The sequence below is a fragment of the Schistocerca cancellata genome, chromosome 7, assembly GCF_023864275.1.
Source record: "Schistocerca cancellata isolate TAMUIC-IGC-003103 chromosome 7, iqSchCanc2.1, whole genome shotgun sequence".
NCBI lineage: Eukaryota > Metazoa > Arthropoda > Insecta > Orthoptera > Acrididae > Schistocerca > Schistocerca cancellata.
The window spans coordinates 437,891,038-437,918,243 of record NC_064632.1 but is presented as its reverse complement, the minus strand read 5'-3'; the positions used below and the strand labels follow the sequence as shown (position 1 = coordinate 437,918,243).

The window sequence follows — 27,206 nt, the reverse complement described above, 5'->3', positions numbered from 1 at the left end:
TTCAGGTCAAGCCAGAGACAGAGGCTGAAGCAGGAAGCAAGCCATTATGTCACAATTGGGTCAAATCAGTTATGCTGTCTGCGAAGCAAGGAATAAGCATTTAGCAGAAAAGATTATGGGAAACCAAAGGAAGTGAGGCAAGCATATTTGTTAGCTTGTAAGGCATGTTGCAAGAAACTGTTATCTACTTCATGAAAGCACTTAGTCAGAAACCTACACAGCAGTTAACAGCCTGTTAAGTGAAAGTAGCAGAACAAGGAGGACACTTCCAGTCATTACAAACCGAGTTTTGCATCACAGCCCCACACTTGCTCCCTTTAAATACTCCAGAACTTGTCATGAGTTGATCATTGGAGTTGATGGCATTCACAGTAATAGCACTCAATTCCATGATTATGATACTGTAGTGAATCTATGTTTTAGATGCTCCAGCACAGTCTATGAATTGGCAAAAGGTATGCTACGGTGATGGCCTTCACTGGATGAGCATCATACTACTTGCCACCTACGATTTACTGATGGGGAAACTGAGTGTCTTTCAGCAACATCATGTCCCATAACACTGCCAATACCAGATTTCAATGCAGAAGCTAGCAACAGCGCCTCTTGGGGTCCATGTTCCTGTGCAACATTCAGGTGCCTTTTGGTCCTGAAACCCACCAGGAGTAGGAGACCAGCTGACCACATGACTACCAACACCAGGTATATTGTGGATGGGTCATCAAGGGTCACTGTAGAATTTGGAGAGGGACCAAGGACACTCTGCAGACAGTGTGAGAACCATTTCATGCTGGGGAGCTGCCATCATGCTCATCTGCAGACATTGTGCCGCCAGGGTCGCTGGCATCAAACATTGAGCTGATTCAGTGGATGTCAGCTAGACTCCAACATACAGCCGAGGCTGCTGCAGAAGGACAATGATTTGTAAACATTGTGAATAAATAACTGAACTCTAATAATGTTTTACTAGCATTGTTCACACTTCACAGGCTCCCAACAGCTGTCCTGACCTCATGCAGATGTGTCCCTGTGCAGCCTTTTGTAATGACGACGTAGTGTGGACTGATGATTTCATCCCCAAGAATTCCACATCACACATTTAAGGACAACTTCCATTGACAATCAACAGACATAACTACCTAGGATTTTCTGTGGCCCAGTAAACCATTTTATGATGGTTCACTACATCATAATTGATGAATATTGATTCATGAGAGAACCTAATGCTTTGCAGGTTCCCAGAGTGAAATTATGGACAGCCCATTCAGAGGCAGTAATTCTCTGATTTAAAATATTCCCTTGCAGCTCCTGTTTCAGTGACAGGTAGTATATGTGAAACCTGTGACCCTGTACTATAAGCTATACAGATGTAAGGCTGATACCAGTGACTGCAGAAACACCGTGTAAGCTGACAGAGGATCTATGGTGTTTTGCAGCTATGACAAACATCTCCACCTCCTCACTTCTTGCTGGTGTTCATCTATCACTGCCATGCCTTCTCAGACTACTTGTTTCAACAGTTGTTAATCAGCACGTAAGAATGTAATGGCTGCTGGAACTCTTCGAACAGGATGTCTCATAGCATATAGCATTGTTGCTTCATTGGCATCACATCAGCATTTGCTGAGCATCAGCAACATGTCAGTATACTCGCTGGATGCATGCCATGTTTATCTGGTGTCAGTATCTATGGCACACTGAATGCAATTTGTTTGTGCAGATTGACCTGCTGTGAATATGGCGGTGTAAGGCAGTGGTTGGCAGTCTGTGTATATGGCGGTGTAAGGCAACGGTTGGCAGTCTAATGGAACATGACATCTAATAGTGCATTGAGGAAGCTTGTCACTCCATGACACCACATTACATCCTGTCTGCTGCTCATTCAGGAGGCACATTGTATTGCACATTCAGGAACATGGGCTCACATTTGAACACAGTTCTAATGTTCTGTCCCACAATAAGACTGGTCACATTTGATTGGAAATGAAACACACATCCAACTTCTGGAGACCTAGGTCATCTTTAACAATACAAAGGAGACTTTGTATCTTTTTGCTAATGGGAGTAAAGACCATTGGGCGCCATGTTTTTGCTGGAGTCGACTGATCTTTCGAGAGATTGCGCAAGCGTAATGAGAAGACTATGGTTTCTGAAACTTTGACCTACCACTACATAATTTCTTTGGAATATCTGATGTTCTACATCTCTTCCATGCATAGAATCTTCTTTGATTATTTTTAAACCAGGTGTTAGCAATGATTTAATTGCACTCTGTGCAAAATTCCACCGGGTGTCTTCATCTTTCATTCTTTTTCCACAGCCTTTTGCCTTCCTTCCTTTTCCTACCATCATAGCTGACTGAATATTCAAAGAAGTTTCAGGCTTGCTGCCAGCTGTCATCTGTGGTATTTCGAATGGGCACTTGCCACTCATCTCCAGGTGAGCCATTGGAGACTCCCACTGTCCCACAATTTGTTAAGTGTGCTGTGTGTATTCTGCACATGCATTAAGATAGTGGTCACATTCTGACCACACTACCTAGCAGGCAGTGCCCTTGGTGGTGGAATTGCAAAACTCTACTATCCCAGGATTGTTGCTAATCACAGCCATTGGTGTACTCTGCCTTCTCAGGTGGTGAAAATTGTGGAAATGATGGGGTCTGCACATTATCAAATTAGTAACCATTATCATGGTTCATCAAATTTTCCCACAGATTCTTTAACAATGTAGTCCCAAAATACTGTTGCTATGGCTGAAATTATAAATTTAATTTATGCCATTGAATATCCAGTGGAAGAGACAATGTTCAGCAATAGCAGACTTGGTTGTTTGCATATGGCAGGAGCAGCATCGATGTTCAGCGCAGCATTCATGTTCAGTGCAGTGTTCTTGCCTGATTCACATAGTCTGACCTACATAGGATGTACCATACGGGCAAGGCATTTTGTAGATTCCAGACTTCTGTGATAACAAACCATCCTTCACTGACCCCAGGAGGTAGAAAACCAGTTTAGCCTGAAACTTCTCGAGGATTCTGTCTATCTTGAATGAAACATTGCCAACAAAGGAAAGACAAGTTAGCGATTCTGCTGATACACTATCCTCTTTTTCTGCTTCCAGGTTTTTGCCTTTAACTTACAGTGACCTATTAATTTGAGGGTCCTAATATCCAATTTCTCTGAACAATGGTTTTTGATGAGTGAATTATTTAAGCAAACTTTATGGATCTGGAACTATGTGAGCTGTGTGTGCAAGTCTTAAAAGACTCATAGTTTGCAACGGGAAATGTCAACTCAATTATTGCAAATACAAACTTGTATTAGTGGGCTTCTGATAAAGTGAATGCCTCAGAGAGCTACCTTTATCCTGTCCAGCAAAGCCAGAAAACCATCTTGCTTCATTTCCATAGAGAACTGAATGCTCTTTTGAATGAAGTTCAGGCGATGTAAAAACTCCTATTTACTCCATGAGGCCACATTGTGAAAGTATTGCCTACATGTCTCTAAAATACAGTTGGTTTGAGGGCTGCTGATTCCAGTGCTCTCTCTTCAAAATCCTCCCTGAGAAGTTGGCCATCTCATGAAAAGGGGGCTATTCTTGGTGACCCATCAGTTTGCTCAAAAAATTATTGGTTGAATAAAAAATAAGTTGAAGAAAAAGCATGCCAAAAGAAAACAGTGATGTATGCTGAAATTTATTACTAATTACAGTGGAACCTCCATTTTACATTCTCCTGTTTTACATTTTTTGTGATTCTATGACATAAATTCATAGATCCTGTGAAATAACCAAAAAACAGTGCTAAAAATTCACCGATTTTGAATTCTTACTTGAAGTCTTGCTTGACGTCATTGTGTTTTCTTTCTATTGACATTTGATGTGGCTGAACAAATTATAAGTGGTTCAAAAGACAGATGGTTCATGACATGGATGGTGCAGGAATTAAAGGAATATTTTAGCCCATTGTGAAAAGGGGAGATGTGAGAGAGGAAATGCTGATATAATCCATGATCAGTGTTGCCAACACAGCTTGAAACATTTAGCTTCACTGCACAATTATGATATGACTACTGCTAGGTTGCAGCGGTAATGGAAAACAAGATAGTTGACACGAAGTGTTCTGAACTGAGCCAATATGTGATGAATGGGCCCAGCCACCACCTTTTCGTCTGCCGCTTATAAATCAGTCTCATCTTTTCGCATGTATTTCTAATGTACTGTATTCAGCAACAACATCAATTGTCAACCTTTTAAATTCAAACACTGAGTCTCAAAGAATATGCTCAGTCATAATTGAGGAAACATCGCCCATTTCCAGTTAGTGAACTCTTATTGGCTGGCGATTTGTTAAGTCACCCGATAGCCAGTGCAGCTACCACACTACACTAACACACGTAAAATAAGCTAACCTACTGGATGTGTTGAGAGGGGAGTGGCTCTTCAGTGGTGAAAGTGCAAGTAGGGATGAAAGCATTTTGTGAAGTGCTGAAAATATACTTTTCATGCACATGATGTTCTATTACGGAGATGCCATACAGTAATAGTACAAGGGTTTTGTGATAGCACATTTTAAAGACTTTTGTGTTCAAATCAGATGTGACACAGTTGCGACAACTACATACACTACTCATGTATATAATTTGGACCACACACACCACACACTGTAGATCATAAAGATTGGCAGCAGTGATAGAGGGCATGAAGTAAGCTTTAGCACCTGAACTTTCTTTCAAATTTACATTTTACACAGTGTACAGAAATTCACTGACCCTACTTCTAACAAGCTTGTAACATTAATTGGGGAAGCAAACTCAGTTTTTTACATCGCATTTGCCTCATAAAGCCTAAAACAACACTTTAATAGTGGTGAGCATATAAGAAAAACATTAAACAGTAACAGCAATGGCGACAAAGAATGTCATTAAGCAGATGTCTGTATTTATGCTTATGGTTTAATCACTTAGCTGCTGTGATGTTTTTGGTTTAATTTACCACATTCATCAAGTTTTGCTTTTTTCCAGGTGAGCACAAAGGATGATCTCTCAAAAACGCATGTTTTGAATGTATAATCTGTGGTTGTGGCATGTTGGAAAATGGCTCAATTACCTTGTACCCAGTACCAATTTCAATTTTATGAGTTTTTACTTGCTGTTACACATCTGTGATTTTTTAAGAACTCATGAAATCCATTATCACAAATTATTATAGGAACATTGTATTAATTTCTTCCACTTAGATAGGTTTTACACAAAGTATTGCAGAGGACTGCAATTTTTAATCATATATGCCAATTACATATGATTTTACTTATATCTGTGTGAGTTTTAACATTTTCTTCAATTCTCAGTACTCAATTTTGCACTTTTTAAGTCTGGACTGCACAAAAACATAAAATAAGGGTTTCACTGTAGTGTTAAATAATCTGTGAGGGAGAGACCTCTATAAAGGGTGATACTACATCAAAACTAACTAAATGCTCTGACCTGCCTAGACAAAGAGCTCCCAGTCTACTGATAAAATCAATTGAGTTACATATACACTATGTCATCAAAAGTATCCAGTGACCATCAAAAACATATATTTTTCATATTAGATGCATTGTGCTGCCACCTACTGTGAGGTACTCCATATCAGTGACCTCAGTAGTCATTAGGCATTGTGAGAGAGCAGAATGGGGCACTCCACGGAACTCACGGATTCGAACGTGGTCAGGTGATTGGGTGTCACTTGTGTCATACATTTATACACGAGATTTCCACACTCCTTAACATCCATAGGTCCACTATTTCTGATGTGATAGTAAAATGGAAACATTAAGGGACGTATACAGCACAAAAGCGTACAGGCCGACCTCATCTGTTGACTGACAGAAACCACCTACAGTTGAAGAGGGTCATAACGTGAAATGGGTAGACATATATCCAAACCATCGCACAGGAATTCCAGCCTGCATCAGGATCACTGAAACTACTATGACAAGTAGGTGGGTGGTGAGAAAACTTTGATTTCATGGTCAAATGCCTGCTCATAAGCCACACATCATGCCTGTAAATGCCAAACAACAACTCAATTGGTGTAAGGAGTGTAAACAGAGGATAACTGAACAGTGGAAAAATGTTGTGTGGAGTGACAAATCATGGTACACAATGTGGCAATCTGATGGCAGGGTGTGGGTATGGTGAATGCTCGGTGAACATCATCTGCCAGCGTGTGTAGTGCCAACAGTAAAATTTGGAGGTGGTGGTGTTATGGTGTGGTCGTGTTTTTCATGGAGGGGGCTTGCACCCCTTGTTGTTTTGCATGGCACTATCGCAGCACAGGCCTACAATGATGTTTTAAGCACCTTCTTGCTTCCCACTGTTGAAGAGCAATTCGGGGATGGCGATTATATCTTTCAACATGATCAAGCACCTGTTCATAATGCATGGCCTGGGGTGGAGTGATTACATAACAACATCCCTGTAATGGACTGGCCTGCACAGAGTCCTGACCTGAATCCTATACAACACCTTTGGAATGTTTTGGAATGCCGACCTCATGCCAGGTCTCACCGACCGACATCGATAACTTTCCTCAGTGCAGCATTCCTTGAAGAATGGGCTGCCATTCCCCAATAAACCTTCCAGCACCTGATTGAATATATGCCTGTGAGAGGGGAAGCTGTCATCAAGGCGAAGGGTGGGCCAACACCATATTGAATTTGAGCATTACCAATGGAGGGCACCAAGGACTTGTAAGTCATTTTGACCCAGGTGTCCAGATATTTCTGATCACATAGTGTATGATGTCAGCATTTACCCACCGACAGTCTCAGCAAGGAAGCAAGATGTTTAGCTAACTCAATATGCATTATTTAAGAATTTTTTTAAGAAACATAAATGTTGAAGTACGATAACAGTGCTATTCTAAACAGTAACAGAATACATAATCCACCTTACAGCAGCTTTTTTCAATACAGGGCATTCATCTGGTAGCTGGTTCTCTTACGTTGTTTTGTAATAATATATCCACTGAATGCAGTTAGTCATTATTTGACATAATTACTTCACCACATAAGTTTACAAGTATTTTATTAATCTAACTATATGAGTTTTTTAATTGGTTAGATAAAAATCTACTCACCAAGTGGCAGCAGAACACACACATAAAACACTGGTGTGGTTGGCAAGTTTTCGGAGCCAGTGGCTCCTTCTTCAAGCAGAAGGGTTGAAGGAGAAGGAAGTTTCCTAGACCTCTCCAGTGCTTTTCCTTCACCCTTCTTCCTTCCCCTTCAACCTTTCTGCCTGAAGAAGGAGTCATGGGCACCATGTGACGTCATACGCGCGTGACTGCGTGTGAGATCGCTCTCTAAGTTTTCATCTATTTTTAGGTTGCAGATATATATTTTAACGGTTTTTGTGTTAATATTTACTATATAAGTGACTTATTAGTGGTTTCTTCATTCACCTTTGCCATTCTTGTGTTGTGACCTGATATTTGTGAGTGTTTCGTATCGAGCAACTTAACCTCTTACCCGTGTTTACATTCCGCGCTGACCAGTTGCAGCTGTAGCGGCGCATCGAAAGCTAAGTACTAATTAATTGTTTGTGTATAGTAGTTTATTTAGGAACTTTAGTAGTCTTCAGCCGGTGTTCTTGGTGTTTTCCGGTGAAATAACTTCAGAAGAAATTTTTGCGAACTGCTTTCAGTTTCGTTACTGTCATTAGACATTTGATTTTCTTTGTGTGTTAGTATTTGTTATATTCTCATTTGTTGTTGATTAATACTGTCAATAATAGTAGTTACTTTCCTTGTGGAGCAAGTTTGTGATTATTGTAATCAGTTTTTAACATCTTCTTATTGTAGTAGCGGAACTTAGATAAAGTTGTTTTCTTGTTTCAATAACTGTAAAATTTTACCATGAGTGAGAAGTGTGGGCTTTGCCGTAGGTTCATGAGTAGTGGATTGCGGTGTGAGACTTGTTCGAAGTATTTTCACTGGGGGGAATGCTGTGGGGAAGCCAGTGGGCATTCTGGTGAGATCCTCTCCTGGAACTGCAGGTTATGTAGCAAGAGTAAGTTGATAGAGGAGCAGGAGCGTAAGATCTGTGCTCTTCAGGTGCAGTTGAAAAACGCACAGGAGGAGCTAGATAGGATGAGGAGGGAGAAGGGGGTTGGGGAATGGGAGCTGGCTGTTGGCAAGAGATCTGCTAGGAGAAGGAGATTTTCAGATAGTTTTACTATTGGTGTTTGTAATAGATTTGACCAACTGTCAGAGTCTAGTGGAGAGGAATCTCTAGTAGCTGTAGATGTAGGAAGCATGCAGCAGACCTCAGCAGTTGCGGTGGCTAGGACAGTTGCAAAGTCTAAGAGAAAGAAGAAGGTTCTGCTGTTAGGTAGTTCTCATGGTAGAGGTGTAGGCCAGCAGTTGCAGGAAGTTTTGGGGAGTGAGTACCAGGTCACCAGCATTGTGAAGCCTAATGCTGGATTGGCTCAGGTGACTTTTAACATAGGGGGGTTATGTAGGGATTTTACAAAAGAGGATCAGGTAGTGATAGTGGGTGGGGCTGGTAATAGTATTGATAGGGATGGGGAGTATGACATAGATGGTGACCTGGAAAAGATAGACGCTCAGACTGGCAACACGAATGTGCATTTTGTGGAACTGTTTCAGCGTCACGATCGGCCTCATCTTAATACAGCCGTCAGGCATTTCAGTGGTGTCGGTGGAGTCTATCAGCAGGACGGGTTTCACTCGACATGGCCTGCACCTCAACAGGTATGGAAAGGGGAGGTTGGCAAAGCTTATAGGTGACAGCATAGGTGGGGGTGGTGGGATCACTCATGGGAAAATTCCGGTAGTTGTGGGTGTTAGAGCTGTACCTTTTTTAGAGTGAAGTCAGCTGACAGGTATTCCTGCTTAAGGGAAGTCTCTCTAACAAAGAAACCACTTTCGACAAAGCTTAGGTATCCGATTAATGAGGGAATTAGTATATTTCATCAAAACATACAAGGCATTAGAGATAAAGTTAGTGAATTACTTATAGATGTTGACTCTGAAATTATTGGTATATCTGAACACTTCTTAAATAAGGAGATAATTCAGAGGCTTCCTTTACCAGGATACAGGTTGGCTGGCAGCTTTTCTAGGAGCTCTTTGCGGTGTGGGGGAGTAGCCATGTATGTGAAAAACGGTATCCCATTTGAGTCAATTGATGTTTCAAAGTACTGCACTGAAAAGGTGTTTGAATGTTGTGCAGGTGTGGTTAAATTTAGTGGAGCTAAACTTGTTACTGTTGTTATTTATAGATCCCCAGACTCCGATTTCACAATGTTTTTGCTTAAGCTAGAGGAGGTTCTTGGTTCACTTTATAGGAAATACAAAAAGTTAGTTATATGTGGTGACTTCAATATAAGTTGTATAAGTGATTGTGCAAGGAAAAGGATGCTGGTAGACCTCCTTAATTCATATAATCTTATGCAAACTGTATTCTTTCCAACGAGAGTGCAAGGGAACAGTAGAACAACCATAGACAATATTTTTGTTCATTCGTCATTACTAGAAGGGCATTCTGTTAGCAGAATGGTGAATGGCCTTTCAGATCATGATGCACAAATTTTAAGTCTAAAAGAATTTTGTGCTGCAACACAGGTTAAATATAGTTACCAACGTTTTAGGAAAGCTGATCCAGTTGCTGTAGAGACTTTTGTAAACCTTATCAAGGAACAAGAGTGGCAAGATGTTTATAGTGCTGATACAGTAGACGATAATATATAATGCTTTCCTCAAGACTTTTCTTGTGCTCTTTGAAAGTTGCTTTCTGTTAGAACGTTCAAATCAGGGTACTAGCACAAACAGCCAGCCTGGGTGGCTGACTAAGGGTATAATAATATCTTGTAGAACAAAGTGGCAATTATGTCAAAACGTTAGAAACAGTCACTATCTAAAGGCAGTAGCCCATTACAAACAGTATTGTAAGGTGCTTAAAAAAGTTATTAGGAAGGCAAAAAGTATGTGGTATGCAGATAGAATAGCTAAGTCTCAGGATAAAATTAAAACCATATGGTCAGTCGTAAAGGAAGTGGCTGTTCTGCAGAGACAGGTCGAGGATATAGAATCAGTGCATAGTGGGAATGTCCGTGTTACTGATAAGTCACATATATGTACAGTATTTAATAATCACTTTCTGAATATAGCAGGTGAACTAAATAGAAACCTAGTCCCAACAGGGAATCATATAGCGCTCTTAGAAAAAAGTGTTCCGAGACTGTTACCTGAAATGCTCCTCCATGATACTGACAAGAGGGAGATTGAGTTAATAATTAAATCACTAAAGACCAAGAACTCTCATGGATATGACGGGGTATCTAGCAGAATACTGAAGTATTGTTCTATGTATGTTAGCCCAGTACTTAGCCATATCTGTAACTTTTCCTTTAGGAGTGGTAGGTTTCCTGACCGATTAAAGTACTCGGTAGTGAAGCCACTTTATAAAAAGGGAGACAGGGATAATGTTGATAATTATAGACCTATTTCTATGCCATCGGTGTTTGCTAAAGTTATCGAGAGGGTTGTATATACAAGGTTACTGCAGCATTTAAATTCACATAATTTGCTGTCAAATGTACAGTTTGGTTTTAGAAATGTCTTAACAACTGAAAATGCTATAGTCTCTTTTCTCTGTGAGGTTTTGGACAGATTAAATAAAAGGTTGCGAACATTAGGTATTTTCTTTGATTTAACGAAGGCTTTCGACTGTGTTGACCACAAAATATTACTGCAGAAGTTGGAACATTATGGAGTAAGGGGAGTAGCTTACAATTGGTTCACCTCTTACTTTAAGAACAGAAAGAAGAAGGTAATTCTCCGCAATATTGAGAGTGGTAATGATGTTCAGTCCCAATGGGGCACTGTTAAATGGGGCGTTCCCCAAGGATTGGTGCTGGGGCCACTGCTGTTTCTTATTTATATAAATAAATGATATACCTTCTAGTATTACAGGTGATTCAAAAATATTTCTGTTTGCTGATGACACCAGCTTGGTAGTGAAGGATCTTGTGTGTAATATTGAAACATTATCAAATAATGTAGTTCGTGAAATAAGTTCGTGGCTTGTGGGAAATAATTTGACGCTAAATCACAGTAAGACTCAGTTTTTACAGTTTCTAACTCACAATTCAACGAGAACTGATATTTTAATCAGACAGAATGGGCATGTTATAAGCGAGACGGAGCAGTTCAAGTTCCTAGGCGTACGGATAGATAGTAAGCTGTTGTGGAAAGCCCATGTTCAGGATCTTGTTCAGAAACTAAATGCCGCTTTATTTACCATTAGAACAGTATCTGAAATAAGTGACATTTCAACACGAAAAGTAGTCTACTTCACATATTTTCATACGCTTATGTCATATGGTATTATTTTTTGGGGTAATTCTTCTGATTCAAAAAGGGTATTTTTGGCTCAAAAACGGGCTGTTCGAGCTATGTGTGGTGTAAGTTCTAGAACCTCTTGTCGACCCCTATTCAATAGTCTGGGAATTCTGACATTGCCCTCACAGTATATATTTTCTTTAATGTCGTTTGCTGTTAGCAATATTAGCTTATTCCCAAGAGTTAGCAGCTTTCACTCAGTTAATACTAGGCAGAAATCAAATCTGCATGTGGAATGCACTTCCTTGACTCTTGTGCAGAAAGGAGTGCAGTATTCTGCTGCATCCATTTTCAATAAGCTACCACAAGAACTCAAAAATCTTAGCAGTAGCCCAAATGCTTTTAAGTCTAAACTGAAGAGTTTCCTCATGGCTCACTCCTTCTATTTTGTCGAGGAGCTCCTGGAAGAGTTAAAAAATTAAGCAAATTCCAGTGTTACATTCTTGATTTTCTTTATTTAAACTAATGATGTGTCGCCTGAATATGTTTCTTATATTTCATTTTATCTGTTTCTACAATCGTGTTATAATTTCATGTATTGACTCGTTCCATGACCATGGAGACTTCTCCTTAATGTGGTCCCACGGAACAATAAATAAATAAATAAAATAAAAAAAAGCTCGCAATCACAACAGTCTTTTATGCGTGTGTTCTGCCGCTGGTTGGTGAGTAGATTTTTTTATGTATCGAATTTCACAATAATTGATTGTTTTCGTTGTTATAATTATATGTGCTGATGCTTTAGCAGCATACCTCAAGGATGGCGTATTCATTTGTGTATTGGTCAGAAAGACGAAACAGCTCTCCTTCTGGCTCCTCTGTTCGGAACCTAAGCTGTACGGATGTTGAAAAATTGTCACTTTCAAAGGAAAGAGCAAATTTTATGTAGCTATGAGGCAGGAAGGTGACTGGCTGTGTGGGCATAGAGCAACTATGCCCAGTCCACCCACCATCACACAAACACCAAGGTGATGCATCTGTAAGGTCAGCTTGGCATGTCCCATGGTCAGAACAATCTAAAGAGTGACATACAGCATCTGTCTGTGGACAGCCAACTACCGTGTTGTTAGACAGCAGTGCATCGGATAGATCCAGTATCTGTAACAATGTAGTTCATTAATTAATTGCAGAATGATAGATGCATGCTACAATTAAAATAACTGGGGTCATATTTTAGCATACAAGAAGTCATCTACTTAATTTCAACACTGTCTGAGGGCAGACACGAATACCAACAAAGAAAGAAACATGTTTTCCCGCTAATACTGAAATATTTTGAAGTCTTTTTTTCACCAGGATGACATAATTGGTACACCACTTAAAAAAAAAAAAAGAAAAAAGAAAAAAAACATGGAATGGATATATTGCTACTTACCACATACGTGTAAAGTTACTGACAGAGACTCTGAAGAAACATTCCTATATATTAAGAGCTATTGGACTAAGCTCTTCATATGCTAGTGCTGCCTTTTGGAGAGTACAGGGGTGTGGCAGGGACAGGATAGTGGGCCACTAGGGGCAGCACTAGGCTGGCAGTGGAGAGGAGAGATGTAAAGAAAGGGAAAGGACTATGCAATTGTGCTGGTGGGAGAGAAAATGTGTATAGGACTGAGTGGCAGCAAGGGATAGAGGCACATGAAGAACAGAGAACAGCGAATGCTGAGGTAAGGAGTGTTACAGGAATGAAGGTGGTAGGGAGACCTCCCGCCTGTGTATTTCTGAAAAGCTGGTGTTGGTGGGAAGAATCCAAAAGGTAAATGTTGTGAATTCAATGAAGTCAAGAAAACTGTGTTGTTGTGTGCCCAGCAACTGGGTGGTGAATGGTCAAGCTGTCTCTTGGTCATAGTTTGGCGGTGGACATTCATGCACACAGACAGCTTCTTAGTCAACATGCCCACATATCTACACCTACATTTACATATACACTCCGCATTTACATACACACTCCGCAAGCCACCATAAGTGTGTAGTTGAGGGTACACTGTATCACTACTGGTCATTTCCTCTCCTGTTCCAGTTGCAAATAGTGAGGGGAAAAGCTACTGTCTTTATGCCTATGTATGAGCCATAATTTCTCATCTTCATGGTCCTTACACGAAATGAATGTTAGTGGCAGTAGAATTGTTCTGCAGCCAGCTTGAAATGCCAGTTCTCTAAATTTTTTAAAAAGTGATTCTTGAAAAGAATGATGCCATCCCTCCAGGGATTCCCAATTTAGTTCCCGAAGCATCTCCCTTGTTTGAACCTTCTGGTAACAAACCTGGCAACCTGCCTCTGAATTGCTTCGATGTCTTCCTTTACAGTGATCTGTTGTGGATCTCAAACATTTGAGCAGTATTTAAGAATATGTGCTCTTCTTTACAGATAATTCACACTTTCCTAAAATTCTTCCTATAAAGCAAGGCCACCTTCTTGTCTTCGCAACCACAATCCTCAAAAGCTCATTCTACTTTGTATCACTCTGTCATGTTATGCCTAGATATTTAAAAGACCCCACTGTATGAGGCAGGACACTACTAAAGCTGAATCACAACATTACAGGTTTGTTTTTTCTACTCACCTTCATTACCTCACATTTTTCTACTTTTAGTGCTAGCTGCCATTCATCACTGTCAAACCCAGGCAGTGAACATGAGGGGTGCGCCTTTGTGGCTAGTCAGTGGGTATATCAGGGATGGTAAGTGATTGGGGAGACAAAATGCCATCAGTACCAGAAGAAAACCCGAATGAGATCTGCTGTTACCAGATTTAGGTTAGGCAATAGATTGAGCAGAGGGTTAGCTTGAAAATAATAATATGAAAATAAAATCAGTTTTATTTATGTACCAGTAGCTTAGAGTCTGGTGGATCACAAAGTCAGAAGTATGCAAGTCTTGAGCATTTTTTAGTTTTAGGCAATATGATCAACAGGTAATACATGGGAGGGCCCCGTGGGTGCAGTACCAGTTTTCAACTTCAGAAATAAAAGAATGTTTTCAAGAGGGGGATTAAAGTTCAGGGCAAATGTCAATCATCAACAACACTCACTGATGACATTGCTATTCTCAGTGAAAGTGAAGAATTACAGGACCTGTTGCGGATGAACAGCCTAATAAATATAGAATATGGATTGAGGGGAACCAAAGAAAGGCAAAAGTAGTTATGATTAGCAAACATGAAATTAATCATAAACTTAACATCAAAACTGGTGACAACCAAGTAGATGAGGAGTAAGAATTCTACTACCCTTGAAGCAAAGTAACATGTGACAGATGAAGCAAGGAGGGCATGAAAAACACACTAGCACAGGCAAAGAGGGCATTTCTAATTAAAAAAAAGTCTACAATTATCAAACATTTACCTCAATTTGCTGAAGGAATTTCTGAGAATGTATATTTGGAGCACAGCACTATATTGTAGTGATTCAGGTACTGTGCAAAACTGGAAATGAAGAGAATTGAAGTGTTTGAGATGTGGTGCTATAGGAAGTTGTTGAAAATTTGATGGATTGAGAATATATGAAATGAGGAAGACCTCTGAAGAATCTGTGAGGAAAGTAACATTTATATTGACAAGAAGAAGCAAGAGGATGATAGGACATGTGTTAAGACATCAGGAATAGCATCCATGGTACATGATGAAGCTGTAGAGGATAAAAACTGTAGATGAAGACAGAGACTGGAATATATCCAACAAATAATTGGGATAGTTGGGTGCAGGTACCACTCTGAGCTGAAGAGTCAGCATAGGAGAGGAAGTAATGGCATGCCATATCAAACTGGTTATAAGCCTGATGACTAATGACTAATGTACAAACATTTCCTTTTTTCCACGATATGTGCTGCATAGCAATTAGCATTACATTGTACAGGCCACCAGTTCACACTCAACCACTAGCATTTACTTGTTATTTAGTGTTTATCTGTTCTGGGAGATGCTGGGTACTTCAAAATATCTACATCATTGTGGCTTGAATTAGGCAACATAAAATTCATCACCTACATGTGCAGGAACAAGACTACAAGTATTACATCATTCTAAAAATCTATATAGTCAGGAGACCAATGGACCCAAGAACAGCAATAAGTCAACTGCATATCAAGCATCCATTAAAGTTTTCCATAGATGCTGATCAGGACCTGATGAAATGGCTGAAAGGATTCAACCAAGTCATCAGACACAAGTGGGATGAAATGTGTTTGGCAAATGTATACTTTTACTTGGATGGCATATGCCAGCAGTTGTTTGAGAACAATCATTTGCTGGGACAAATTCCAGGCCACTATGAAGAAACCATTCGATGATAACCAGCAGCAAGTCCACTTAGTGGAAGAACAATTGAAGAACAAGGCCCAACACCATGGGGAAATGATACAGCCTTACATAGAGAATGTTTGGCCTTATGCCACATACTGAATCCAAATATGACAGAAGCCAACACAATCCCACACTTGATGAAAGGACTGCAGAAGACATATACCAGGTTCTTCTGGTAAAAGATATAAAACAACCAAGCAATTCATCATGTGGTGAAATGTGTTAAGGAAATGCAACAGAAAATAATCGGACAAAAGAAGTATAACCAACTCCTGAATGTGGTCCTTACGGCAATTGCAGAAGACCACCATTACTTCATCATTCTGGTATTCCAGGCAATAAGAAAAGAGATACAACAGTTTTGACAGTCAGAACTGTTGCACTGACTATGCAAGAGATAGTAGCCATGAATGTTGACCTCATACATCAGGAGATAATAGAGAATGTTGAAGAAGAGGTGTATTAATCTTTGGCACTAATCTCTGCTGCCAATTGAACACACCAGGAAGACCAATTTGGGCTTATGTCACAGCTATCAAATGACAGCCCAACATCTGACCAACACAGACACAACCAACTCCTCTGTCAAGTATACTTCCTCACAGAAGAACAAACATTTGGAATATGGAGAGCAACACACTGGTAAGTTTCCATTGTGGACATCCTGGACATGATGCACACTACTGCAGAGAAAGAAGACACCACCAGATGCCAACCATTACAACAATTCCATCCACCCAGTCATCTACAACTGATTACTGGCAACCTGTGGGATGAATACCATCACCATACCCAGGATGAGGCCACTTCACAAAATGCTGTAGCCATTCCCCATTGCCATATTCTAGCCACCGAATTCTGGCGAATTAAGCAAGATGACCATCTACGGAGGTGAGAATGCCTCAGATGAAAATACTCCATGGATGGCAGTTACCAAGAGGTCAGGAAACCTCAAAGGCATCATCATCTATGCCCGAGCTTTGTGGACTTTAGTGAAATCAGGGACTTCCTTTTCTCTAATATCAAATGCTTATCATTACCAGCTAAACGAGACTATGCTCTGTGATGTGTAAGCAATTGTGCTGGAAGTTGAAAATAGGAAATACATCCAGTTGTTAGGAATATGCATTGAAAAAATAACTGTTGATGATGGAATACAGCCCTTCAAAGTTGTCATTTTAACAGAATGTAGTTGTAATACTGTTCAGAGATGGGAGTTCATGCAGGTATCAAAAATAGTCATTGGCTGTGGAAGATCTGAGCTATACCAACAAGCAAGCATAACAAAGACTACTCTGAGTGGTAAAAAAAAAAGTAAATGTCATGTGACTAGGTCCTCTCATCAGATAGACCATTCGCCGGTGCAAGTCTTTCAATTTGTTGCCACTTCAGTGACTTACACGTCAATGCGGATGAAATGATGATGTTTAGGACAACACATCACCCAGTCCCTGAGTAGAGAAAATATCTGACCCAGCCGGCAATCGAACCTGGGCCCTTAGTATTGGCATTCTGTCATGCTAACCACTCAGCTACCAGGGGCGGATGCTCTGAGTGATTATTTGCTCTTGAAGGAGTTATCTTACTGTCATGAACATGATAAGTACCAGTTGTCTATCTAGATGCTCAGTTAAATGGTGAAGCTTTTGTCAATTGTAAAAAGGCTCACAAAATAAATCTACATGCCTCGACCAATTGTTGGCCGAGTACAATCCCTCAATCTGGATGACAATGGACAGAAGACTACTCGGAAGATAGAAGAGCAGCTCTCACCCACTTGGTTATAGATCATTGTCCAGAGCTGACTTAGACAGGGAACATCATTTAGTGAACTCTTAGAAGTGAACAGACAGTTGTTGTAAATTGCATTTGCTATGTGCTGTGAAGTTTACCAATGATTATTTGCACTTAGTCATTGAGGGCCTTTTTGTGTTATATTTCATGCAGTGTTGCAGACTTCAATATTCCACTAGTCACAAAGATAAGTAAACCTTTTAACTCATTTTTGTGACTTTGTTAGTAATTTGTTGGAGTGTTCTTTCTCCTACCCTGTTAGCTGACCTTGGGGAATATCTGTGTAATATTGACAGGGAGAAATTGTCTTAGAGGTGTACTGCCGCAAAAGTCGTTTTACCAACTCAGAAACTCAGCCTACCATAACAACAGTGGCAACTCAGTCTCCACAGCTGTAGTGATGAGGCCTTTATAAAACTGGTGACGAGTGTTTACAAAAACTACCTTTATAACTCCTGATGACCTCTATGAATTCAAAGTTATCCCTTTGGGCCATATGATGTTCCACTCACCCTAAGAAATATGATGGGCAGTCTACCTATACACCTTAAATCGATGATGTGTCCTTGCTTTGTAGATGACACTGTTGTGTTTTTGAAGACATTTGAAGAACGTCTAAGCTGTCTGAAGATCATGATGCATTTTGTTCAGACTGTAGACCTATGACTGAAAGCAAAAAAGTGGCTCTTCATTTACTAAGAAATAAAAAGCTTAGGGTATCCAGTTAATGACAGAAGAGTGTCTCCTGATACAGAGAAAATATGAGCAGTCACAGATTTTCTGACTACTCCACACATTTGTGAAGCAAGAATGTTTCACAGAATGTGCTCACACTACTGGTAATCCATAAAGGACTTTGGTACCTAGCTGAATGGTCAGTGCAACAAACTGTCAATCCTAAGGGCCCAGGTTCGATTCCCGGCTGGGTCGGAAATTTTCTCCACTCAGGGACTGGGTGTTGTGTTGTTCTAATCATCATCATTTCATCCCCACTGACATGCAAGTTGCCACAGTGGCATGAAATCGAAAGACTTGCACCAGGTGAACGGTCTACCCGACAGGAGGCCCTCTTCACACAACATTATTATTATTATACCTATGCGCTTTCCTTGCAAGAACTACTGCAGGGAAATGCCAAATTTTCCTGGAACAAGGTGCAAGAAAGAGCTTTCCTTATCCTCTAAGAACTTGTTCAAGACCTTCTCCAATCCTACAGTCATATGACCAGAATGCCAAAAAAGAATTTCAAACTGCCGCTAGTGGTTAAGGGATAGATGCAGTTCTAGTACAAATTCACAAAGACGCAGAAAAGCTGGTAGCTTATGATTCCAGAGTACTCCCCAACCAACAGAGTGTCATGTAGTTGTTTGGGCTATCAACAAGCTGCAGCCATATTTATTTGTCACACCATTCACTGCCGTGATCACCATTCAACGCTGGCTGACTAGTCTGAAGAATCCATAGAAGCAACTGGTGAGAGGGGAACTAAGGATTCAGGGGTACATCAGAGTGATATATGATAAAAGACACAAACACAAGGATGCTGAATGTCTTTCAAGGAATTCTTTGGCGGAACGCAGCTGTGTGGATGAAAGCCCACTCATCATTGCATTAAATGGCACTGCTGCTGAGCAGAGAGAAGATCCAGCACTGTTGATACCATAGAATCCTAGAAGATGAAGGAAGAAACCACAGGAGGATTCCATTTAGTAAACAAAATATTGTATGAGAGGAAATATGATCCAATGTGGCATAAATAATTGCTCATCATCCCAGCTCCTCTATGGTCAGCTATTCTGAAGTTTTTTCATGACACTCCAACATCTGTTCACCTGGTATATGTGAAGATTTTAGACAGAATCACCACAGGTATCACTGGCTAGTTCTCTACTGATCTGCTAAGACATTATGTGAAGGAATGCCAGAAATGGAAGCACATGTCACAATTAGCTCCTGGGTTTTAAATAAACTTGTTGTTGCATCTAATATCAATAAAAGTCAAAGTAAAGCCTAAACTACAATGTTCACATTAAGAGTTAATTTGCCCAGTCAGACAACCAAGGTTATTTTTTAATACAATCACACCCCACAAAAGCTTGCAATATGTGATGTACTGTGACAGGGAAAGGAGCCTAAGACCACTGGATGTATTTATTTTGGTTACTTATTTGCACTTTTTGATGTACATTCAGTTTCTTGTCAAAGACCTCCACAGAACCAAGCCCTGAAACAGTGTTTTGTTTTCTCTACTACACAGTGACACAGGTTACCCCAAAGCTATAACATGAAACATACATCTCATACTAATACAAATAAATCTACCTTTGGAACACATTGTGGAAAAATATTAAACAGGGACTGGTAACAATAAACTTGTTTCCAGAATGAAATTTTCACTCTGCAGCTGAGTGTGCACTGATATGAAACTTCCTGGCAGATTAAAACTGCGTGCCAGACCTAGAGCAAAATCTCAGTCCAGCACACACTTTTAAACTGCCAGGAAGTTTCAATAAACTTGTTGTTTCATACGATGCCTCTGGGCCATCTGGTACCAACTCTGCCCGCCGCAGTACCATTCAGCTGAAATGGAATCAGCTTCTTGAAAGGCTCTTGAAGTCAATAAACAGAAACTGATGGATAATAGTTTTCACTGACTTCATCACCCGCTACATTGTCACCAAAGCTGTGTCGTCTGCTGAAGCTCCAGAAATTGCAATGTTCCTTGCAGGAGACACCATTCTGAAGTATGGAACAGATCAAGTAATGCTCTGTGACTGCGTAAAAGTTTTCTAGTTCAGACTAGTATTAAGAGGCAATTTCATGTTGTGACATTACACACAGGGTGACAACTGCCAACCAAACCTTGATGAATGGCCTCACAAATTGCTTCAGCAAGATCTTTGCAGATATGCTCTTGATGTACATTGATGTAGAACAGAGAGACTGAAATACAAACTCGCTGTCATGACATTTGCATATAACACAGTGAAGCCAGATACTAAAGGCTTCACCTCATTTTTCCTAGTCCACAGTCATGGGCAAAAACCTCACTGGATACATGATTTCCATTTCAACTGAACAGTACTCAGAATGACTGTGTGAAATCTCTCATCACCATGTCTGAAGAAGCACGACAGTTGGCTTGCATGGGGACACTGGACAACTAGGAGAATGACTAAGAGCACTTAATGCAAAGCTGGTGAGTGAAATACAGCCTGGAAGACTTGCTATTAATTTTTATGTCTGTGTGGAAAACGGGTCTATCGAAAAACATTAAGTTGAGGATTACCACACTTCATCAAGAATAAAAAAGTGCAAAGACATCACTCACATCCTCTGTATGAAGCCCCACTACAGTCCAGAGGGCTTCTTTTTCAAGGAATCTGGAGACCCTCTTGATGATAGCAATGCTTCAATGGGAGGGGCTACCATGATGCTCGTCATAGTGAAGAGCATGTGACAACTTGACCCGAAAATGAGAATCCACCAGTGCTGCCATACAGAGGACCATTGACAAGATCTAGATCGAGGTGATGTAGTTAGTTTCAATGAAAACTTCTGAAACAGTAGGTTGCTGTTTCTTCAGGAGGTGGGTCAATGCTGCGAGCTGTGCTGAATGCAATGTGGCACAGTGATTAGCATCACTGGCTGGCAAGACATAAGTCACCAGTCCAGACTAAATCATCAAAAGTTGTTTGTTATTTAGTACTTACCATTTGTGAAAGGTTCTCAAAATTTCTTAGGATCACGTATTATGGAATATTCAGTGTTTGTATACACAGCAGCACTCTTCAACCAAGAGTTCAGTTCTGATGTGTCTGTCTGTAGGTTGCTGTTCTTAATAAACATGCTTTTAATGCAAAGAGTAGTAACAGGGAGACTACATGAACATGTCAGTGTATTTTACATGTACTATTTATTAAAGTTGCCAAAACAGTTTAAAATGCAAAATTTTTCAGATTTACATGGAAAGGATCAACATATGTAGGCATTGAAAAAAATAAAAATAAAATATTTCTGACTACATGACTGCCCTAAAAGTTTGCCATCAGCTTGATTTTTTCCCACTGTGCTTGTTGACTGCACCCATAAAAGCAGTACCAAAACAGTTTCAGTTTTGAGCAGCAACAACTCATGAATACAATGAATAAATATACTGACTTTTCAATTAAACATTTATATCCAAAATGATATAGTTGGGCATATGCACTAGAACTAAAATGGAAGCAATGCAGTCCACTTCACAATAGAAAACTGAAGGCTGTCCTTACACAACAAGAAACCTCAAAATCCCTTTTACTTAGTCCAATATCAAATTGTTTATAAAAGTAAAAAGAAAGATGATGAGACTTACCAAACAAAGGCACTGGCAGGTCGATAGATACACAAACAAACACAAACATACACACAAAATTCAAGCTTTCGCAACAAACTGTTGCCTCATCAGGAAAGAGGGAAGGAGAGGGAAAGACGAAACGATGTGGGTTTTAAGGGAGAGGGTAAGGAGTCATTCCAGTCCCGGGAGCGGAAAGACTTACCTTAGGGGGAAAAAAGGACGGGTATACACTCGCACACACACACATATCCATCCACACATATACAGACCTGCTTGTGTCTGTATATGTGTGGATGGATATGTGTGTGTGTGCGAGTGTATACCCGTCCTTTTTTCCCCCTAAGGTAAGTCTTTCCGCTCCCGGGACTGGAATGACTCCTTACCCTCTCCCTTAAAACCCACATCGTTTCGTCTTTCCCTCTCCTTCCCTCTTTCCTGATGAGGCAACAGTTTGTTGCGAAAGCTTGAATTTTGTGTGTATGTTTGTGTTTGTTTGTGTATCTATCGACCTGCCAGCGCCTTTGTTTGGTAAGTCTCATCATCTTTCTTTTTACATATATTTTTACCACGTGGAATGTTTCCCTCTATTATATCCATTGTTTATAAAAGTTTATTTATATTTTAGGCAGGTTTTGGATCCATAAACAGGGAAAATGTTGAAGGACACATGTCACTGGGACATGTCTAATCTACGTTCATTTTGTGAATAATAATGTACTGCTTGCTCTAGCCCTGATAAATCACAAAAATGAATGTTTTAACAAGAAAAATTGCCAAACAGCTGTGCAGTTTGAGAAGTTATTTTCTTTTCTTTTCTTGTGACAACCAGTTTTGGCAATTCAGTATGCCATCTTCAGGCTCCACGTGCCCTTCATGTATCAAACATGTTGGTATTGGCATGCTGGAGCCATCAGCATCTGGATACCATGTATTCATATTTCGAGTGCTTGCTTTGAAGATGTGACAATAACTGAGCACACCTGCAGTTACAGAAAGTGCAACAATGAATAGAAGAAATTAACAGGGAATGTTTGAAAGTAAGACAAAAAAATCAGTTGTAAAAAGACTAAAATGTGTATAATCAAAATATTTAAAGGAAAATAATACAAATCAACAGTACAGCCATAGAGCCAATCAGATTTTTGTAGTTAGGGGAGTTGATGGTGATTGAACTGAAGTGAAATGAAATAAACAGAAGAGTGATGATTGTTTTCAGCAGTTTAGGTAAAGCAGAGATTTCAAAATTAATCTTCTGTGTGTCTGAAGGGAAAGGCTTACAGAGAGTATTACCAATTTTGACTTATGGCTGAAAGATACAGACTTTTGATGCATAAGCCATTTGATAACTGTGGACTATCCAGTGAGCAATGGAGAGAAACATGTTGGTAAAAGATAGGAAAGACAAGTAAACACACAAAAGTATTAGGGAAATGACTAAAATGATATATAGACAGATATATAGACAGTTGGCTGGAAGGTACAGTCCAATGAAGTTCTTCGCTGTATTAAATGAATAAATAAATAAATAAATATAATGTAATGTAAGATGTGTAGATTTTTAGAAAACACATGCGGGTAATTCAGATGCATATAAATGAAGGCTGTAATATATGGAGAACTATAGACAAACCCTTCACCAAGCAGTTTAGGTGAAATGACTGATTTCTCTTTATATGTGACTTTAGTTACATTTTGCAAAATTCTTATATTTAAATGTGAAAGAAGGTTTTAGTAGTCTAAACACTTTGCAAAAGAAATGAAAATAAGTGAGTTGTGATGAGTGAAAAAGGTGCTATTATTTTATTGAAGAATTCATTAAGAACACTTCCACAGTTTGAACAGGGGAATAATATATTTTATTTTTGTTTACTGAAAATTATAATAAGTATTTGTGTAACTGTAGCTCAGAAATATGTATAAAATAATGTAAACTGTAAACAATGGAAACTCCAGATTGGAACATCAACAATATAAGGAAAGATAGATTGCTATTTCTATAAAAATGAGTCATTATTGTTGCAGATGCAAACAACAAAAAGACACACATTAGCTTCCAGCTACAGCCTTCATCAGAAAAGAAAACACATACACATTTATTCACATAAGCAAGCACACCTCACACACACCTATCAGCAGCTCAGAACCAGTGTGCAACTGTCACATAGAATGGAAGCAATATAAAAAGCTGTGCACTGCTTACATCAAAACATTAAGTAGTTTCAAAAATAATCTCATATTCTTACACTTGTCTTTAAATAGCCATTCCTCCCCCAGAATCACCAGTTTATGACTAGTCAGCAGTCATGTAACATCACTATGTTGGTCCATGTTAGAATCCAACTTCAGATACCAAAAACGAAAGCAGCTATACTAAATGAGGCTGCCACCAGAAATTTCAGACATGATAACTATGTTGATTTGCCCTACTCAGTCCAGTAGAGACAATGTCAGTTAGTGCCAACATTTTTTCACTACACAGTTTTGTTTAAATGTGATGCTTTTTGTCCAACCTAAAAACAGGTGTTGTTCCAGTAAAAATAATATGTCACTCAACACTGTTACTGTGCTTGTGACATTTAAGTTGATTGTTTTTTGCCACACTGAAATATTGTTAACACCTCATCACAGGTACATTTAGTGCACAAAAAGTACAAAGTGCACTATGTAGTTTCCCCTTACCTGCAGAGAACTATTAACTGTGAAGCCTGAACTGACCATTGTTCATGAATATGTCACTAACAGAAGTAAATGTGATTGATTTCCAACATTAAATACTGTGTGGACTACATCAATGGCACTGTCCTTTTTTGTCATTGACAGTTTTCAGTCTGTTACAACTATCAAGAGAAGAAGTGCAGCTACCAAGAGCACTGAAGCAGATAAAGTGGACTAGCTACACACCATCTACATATTACAATAATAGAAATTTTTCTATGGAACAGAACAAGTTGTCAATGAGAAAATTTTTCAGTTTATTTTCAAATTTTACTTTGCTGTCTGCCAGACATTTTACGTTATTGGGCAAGTGATAAAAATGTTGGTTGCAGCATTGTGTACTCCTTTTTGTGCTAAAGACATCTTTAATGAGGCATAATAAATGTCATTTTTTGTCTGGTATTGTAACTATGCACATTATTGTCCCTTTTGAACTGCAGTGGATCATTTACAACAAACTACATGAAGGAATAAATACATACTGAAGCAGTAGTCAAAATGCCTAACTCCTTAAACAGGTGTCTACAAGTGATCTTAGGTAAGCACCACATATTATTCTTACAGCATGTTTTTGAGCAGTGGAGACTTCCTTTCTTAAAGATGAGTTATCCCAGAAATTTATCCAGTATGACATTATTGAATGAAAATACACGAAATATGCCAGTCAACTGATTTTCCTTGTCATCCCCCCCCTCCCCCTAACCAGAGCTGAAATAAATCTACATGCTAATGTGGCTGAACTAAGTTGTTTTAGGGTTTCCAAAGTATGTTCTTTCCACTTCAAATTCTCAATATGGACATCCAAAAGTTTTGAAGTTTCCACCCTGTTTATTATTTCCTCGCCAAGTGTTACAGTTGTCACTGATGTAGTACCCCTAGATGTACAGACTCACACATAATGTGTCTTTTTAAAGTTGAGGATGAAATCAGTGACAGAAAATCTGTCAACGATATTTTTAAGAACACTGTTTACCACTTCTTCTGTTGCTGTATGTGTGCTTTGACTGATTATAATACTAGTGTCATCTGTAAAATGAACTATACTCCTTGTATGTTGGATGGAAGATTGTTTACACAGATGACAAACAATGTCAGACCTACGATTCAGCTTTAGGGAACACTGTACATGATTTCTTCTCAGTCAAAATAATGTCAGTGGACTACCTAGGTTGAATTACTAAGTATGAGTTTCTACATTCTTTTGGTTAGATATTACATTATTAATTGGTTGGCTTTATCATATATCCCTTAATCCCTCTGTTTATCTAAGGGTAATATTGCGATCACCCACTCAAATGCCTTAAACAGATCACAGAAAATGTCAACTGGTGCTATTTTGTTACTTAATGCTTGTAAAATTTGGTGAGTGAACATGTAAATCACAATGATTGTTCTGAAATTGTAATTGTGATTTACTGTTGGTTAGGGGACATACTATTTAATATGAGTCACCTTCTCAAAAAATATGGAAAAATAAAGTCAGTAGTGAAACAGGTTAGTAGTTATTGTCATCTTTCCTATCACCTTTCATGTGGAGGGGATTTACAACAGCATATTTCAGTCTACCTGGAAAAATGCCTTGAATTAATGATATATAATTACTTAATTTCAGAAGAAAAAGTTGGTGATAACTGCATATAATTGAATGTTATGAGACTTGCTTTTTCAACATACTACTGTGACTTTTAATGTTTGTCTGTCATTTTCTGTTATATTTAAGAAATGATTATTAAATACATTTGCTATCTGTGATTTGTTTATAGCCCTTCCATTCTGTTCAGTAGTGTGGGTTATCCTGTGTCTCATTTCACTACATTCTCTTAGTTATTTTGGTTTGTTATTTTATTTATAAGATCAAATAAATTTCACATCAATTCCCTTCAAATGGTCAGCGTAATTCCTTATAAAACTAAGTTTTCCTGTAATGTGAAGCATCAAAGATTATGCACTCTGAAACACTTGAAACCAGTAGTTGCATTTCATTTATAAGTTTACTAAATTAACAGCAATGAAAATGGCCTCATATGTTCCTCTTAACAACATTTCTATGTGAAATTTCAGAAATCTAAAAGTGCATGAAACATGATTTCTTGATACTATGTTCAGTATTTGAATCATTACCACTACAATAAACTATACTACAAACTAACGTTATGGAAAATTGCAAAATTATTATGTATTTTAAGTACCTGTCCATTATAAAACAAATTTCTTATGCAGCCATTAAAGTTTATAAAACTGGGACTTGCATTCCACTTCTGAATTTCCTTTGCAAACAATTTTGAGTAAGTGCCGCCAATCTGAAGAGGACTATTTAAAAAAAGTTTTCCACTGAACAAAGGAAATTCCCCATTTGCCATGCAATTTGATCCATTGAAAAATGATGCTGTCATGTCATTCATTTCCAAAACATCAGCAGATTTACAGTGGTCAACTAAGAGATGAACATTCTGAAACAAAAGTGGAAAACCCTGATACATAAATTTTATTACTAATGAAATTCTAAAATAAGCTTTTCCATACAAAAATTATTTTATATCTGAAGGTGAGATTCACACTAAGGACCAAATGCTAGAACATGTATTGGATGTGATGACAAGTGCTACGAAGAATTTGGTAGATTCTTTCAAATTGTGTACAGGATGGACAAAATAAA

The 27,206-nt window shown here is 39.0% G+C and overlaps 1 protein-coding gene across 1 annotated transcript in view; it reads right to left on the bottom strand.

The window, feature by feature from the left end:
* LOC126092817 (neural-cadherin-like) overlaps positions 1 to 27,206 on the bottom strand; it is a 310,348-nt gene that overhangs the window by 69,569 nt on the left and 213,573 nt on the right. The window contains 2 exon segments of the mRNA XM_049908545.1: positions 12,163 to 12,507; positions 26,740 to 27,000. Coding sequence (XP_049764502.1) covers positions 12,163 to 12,507; positions 26,740 to 27,000 — 606 coding nt within the window.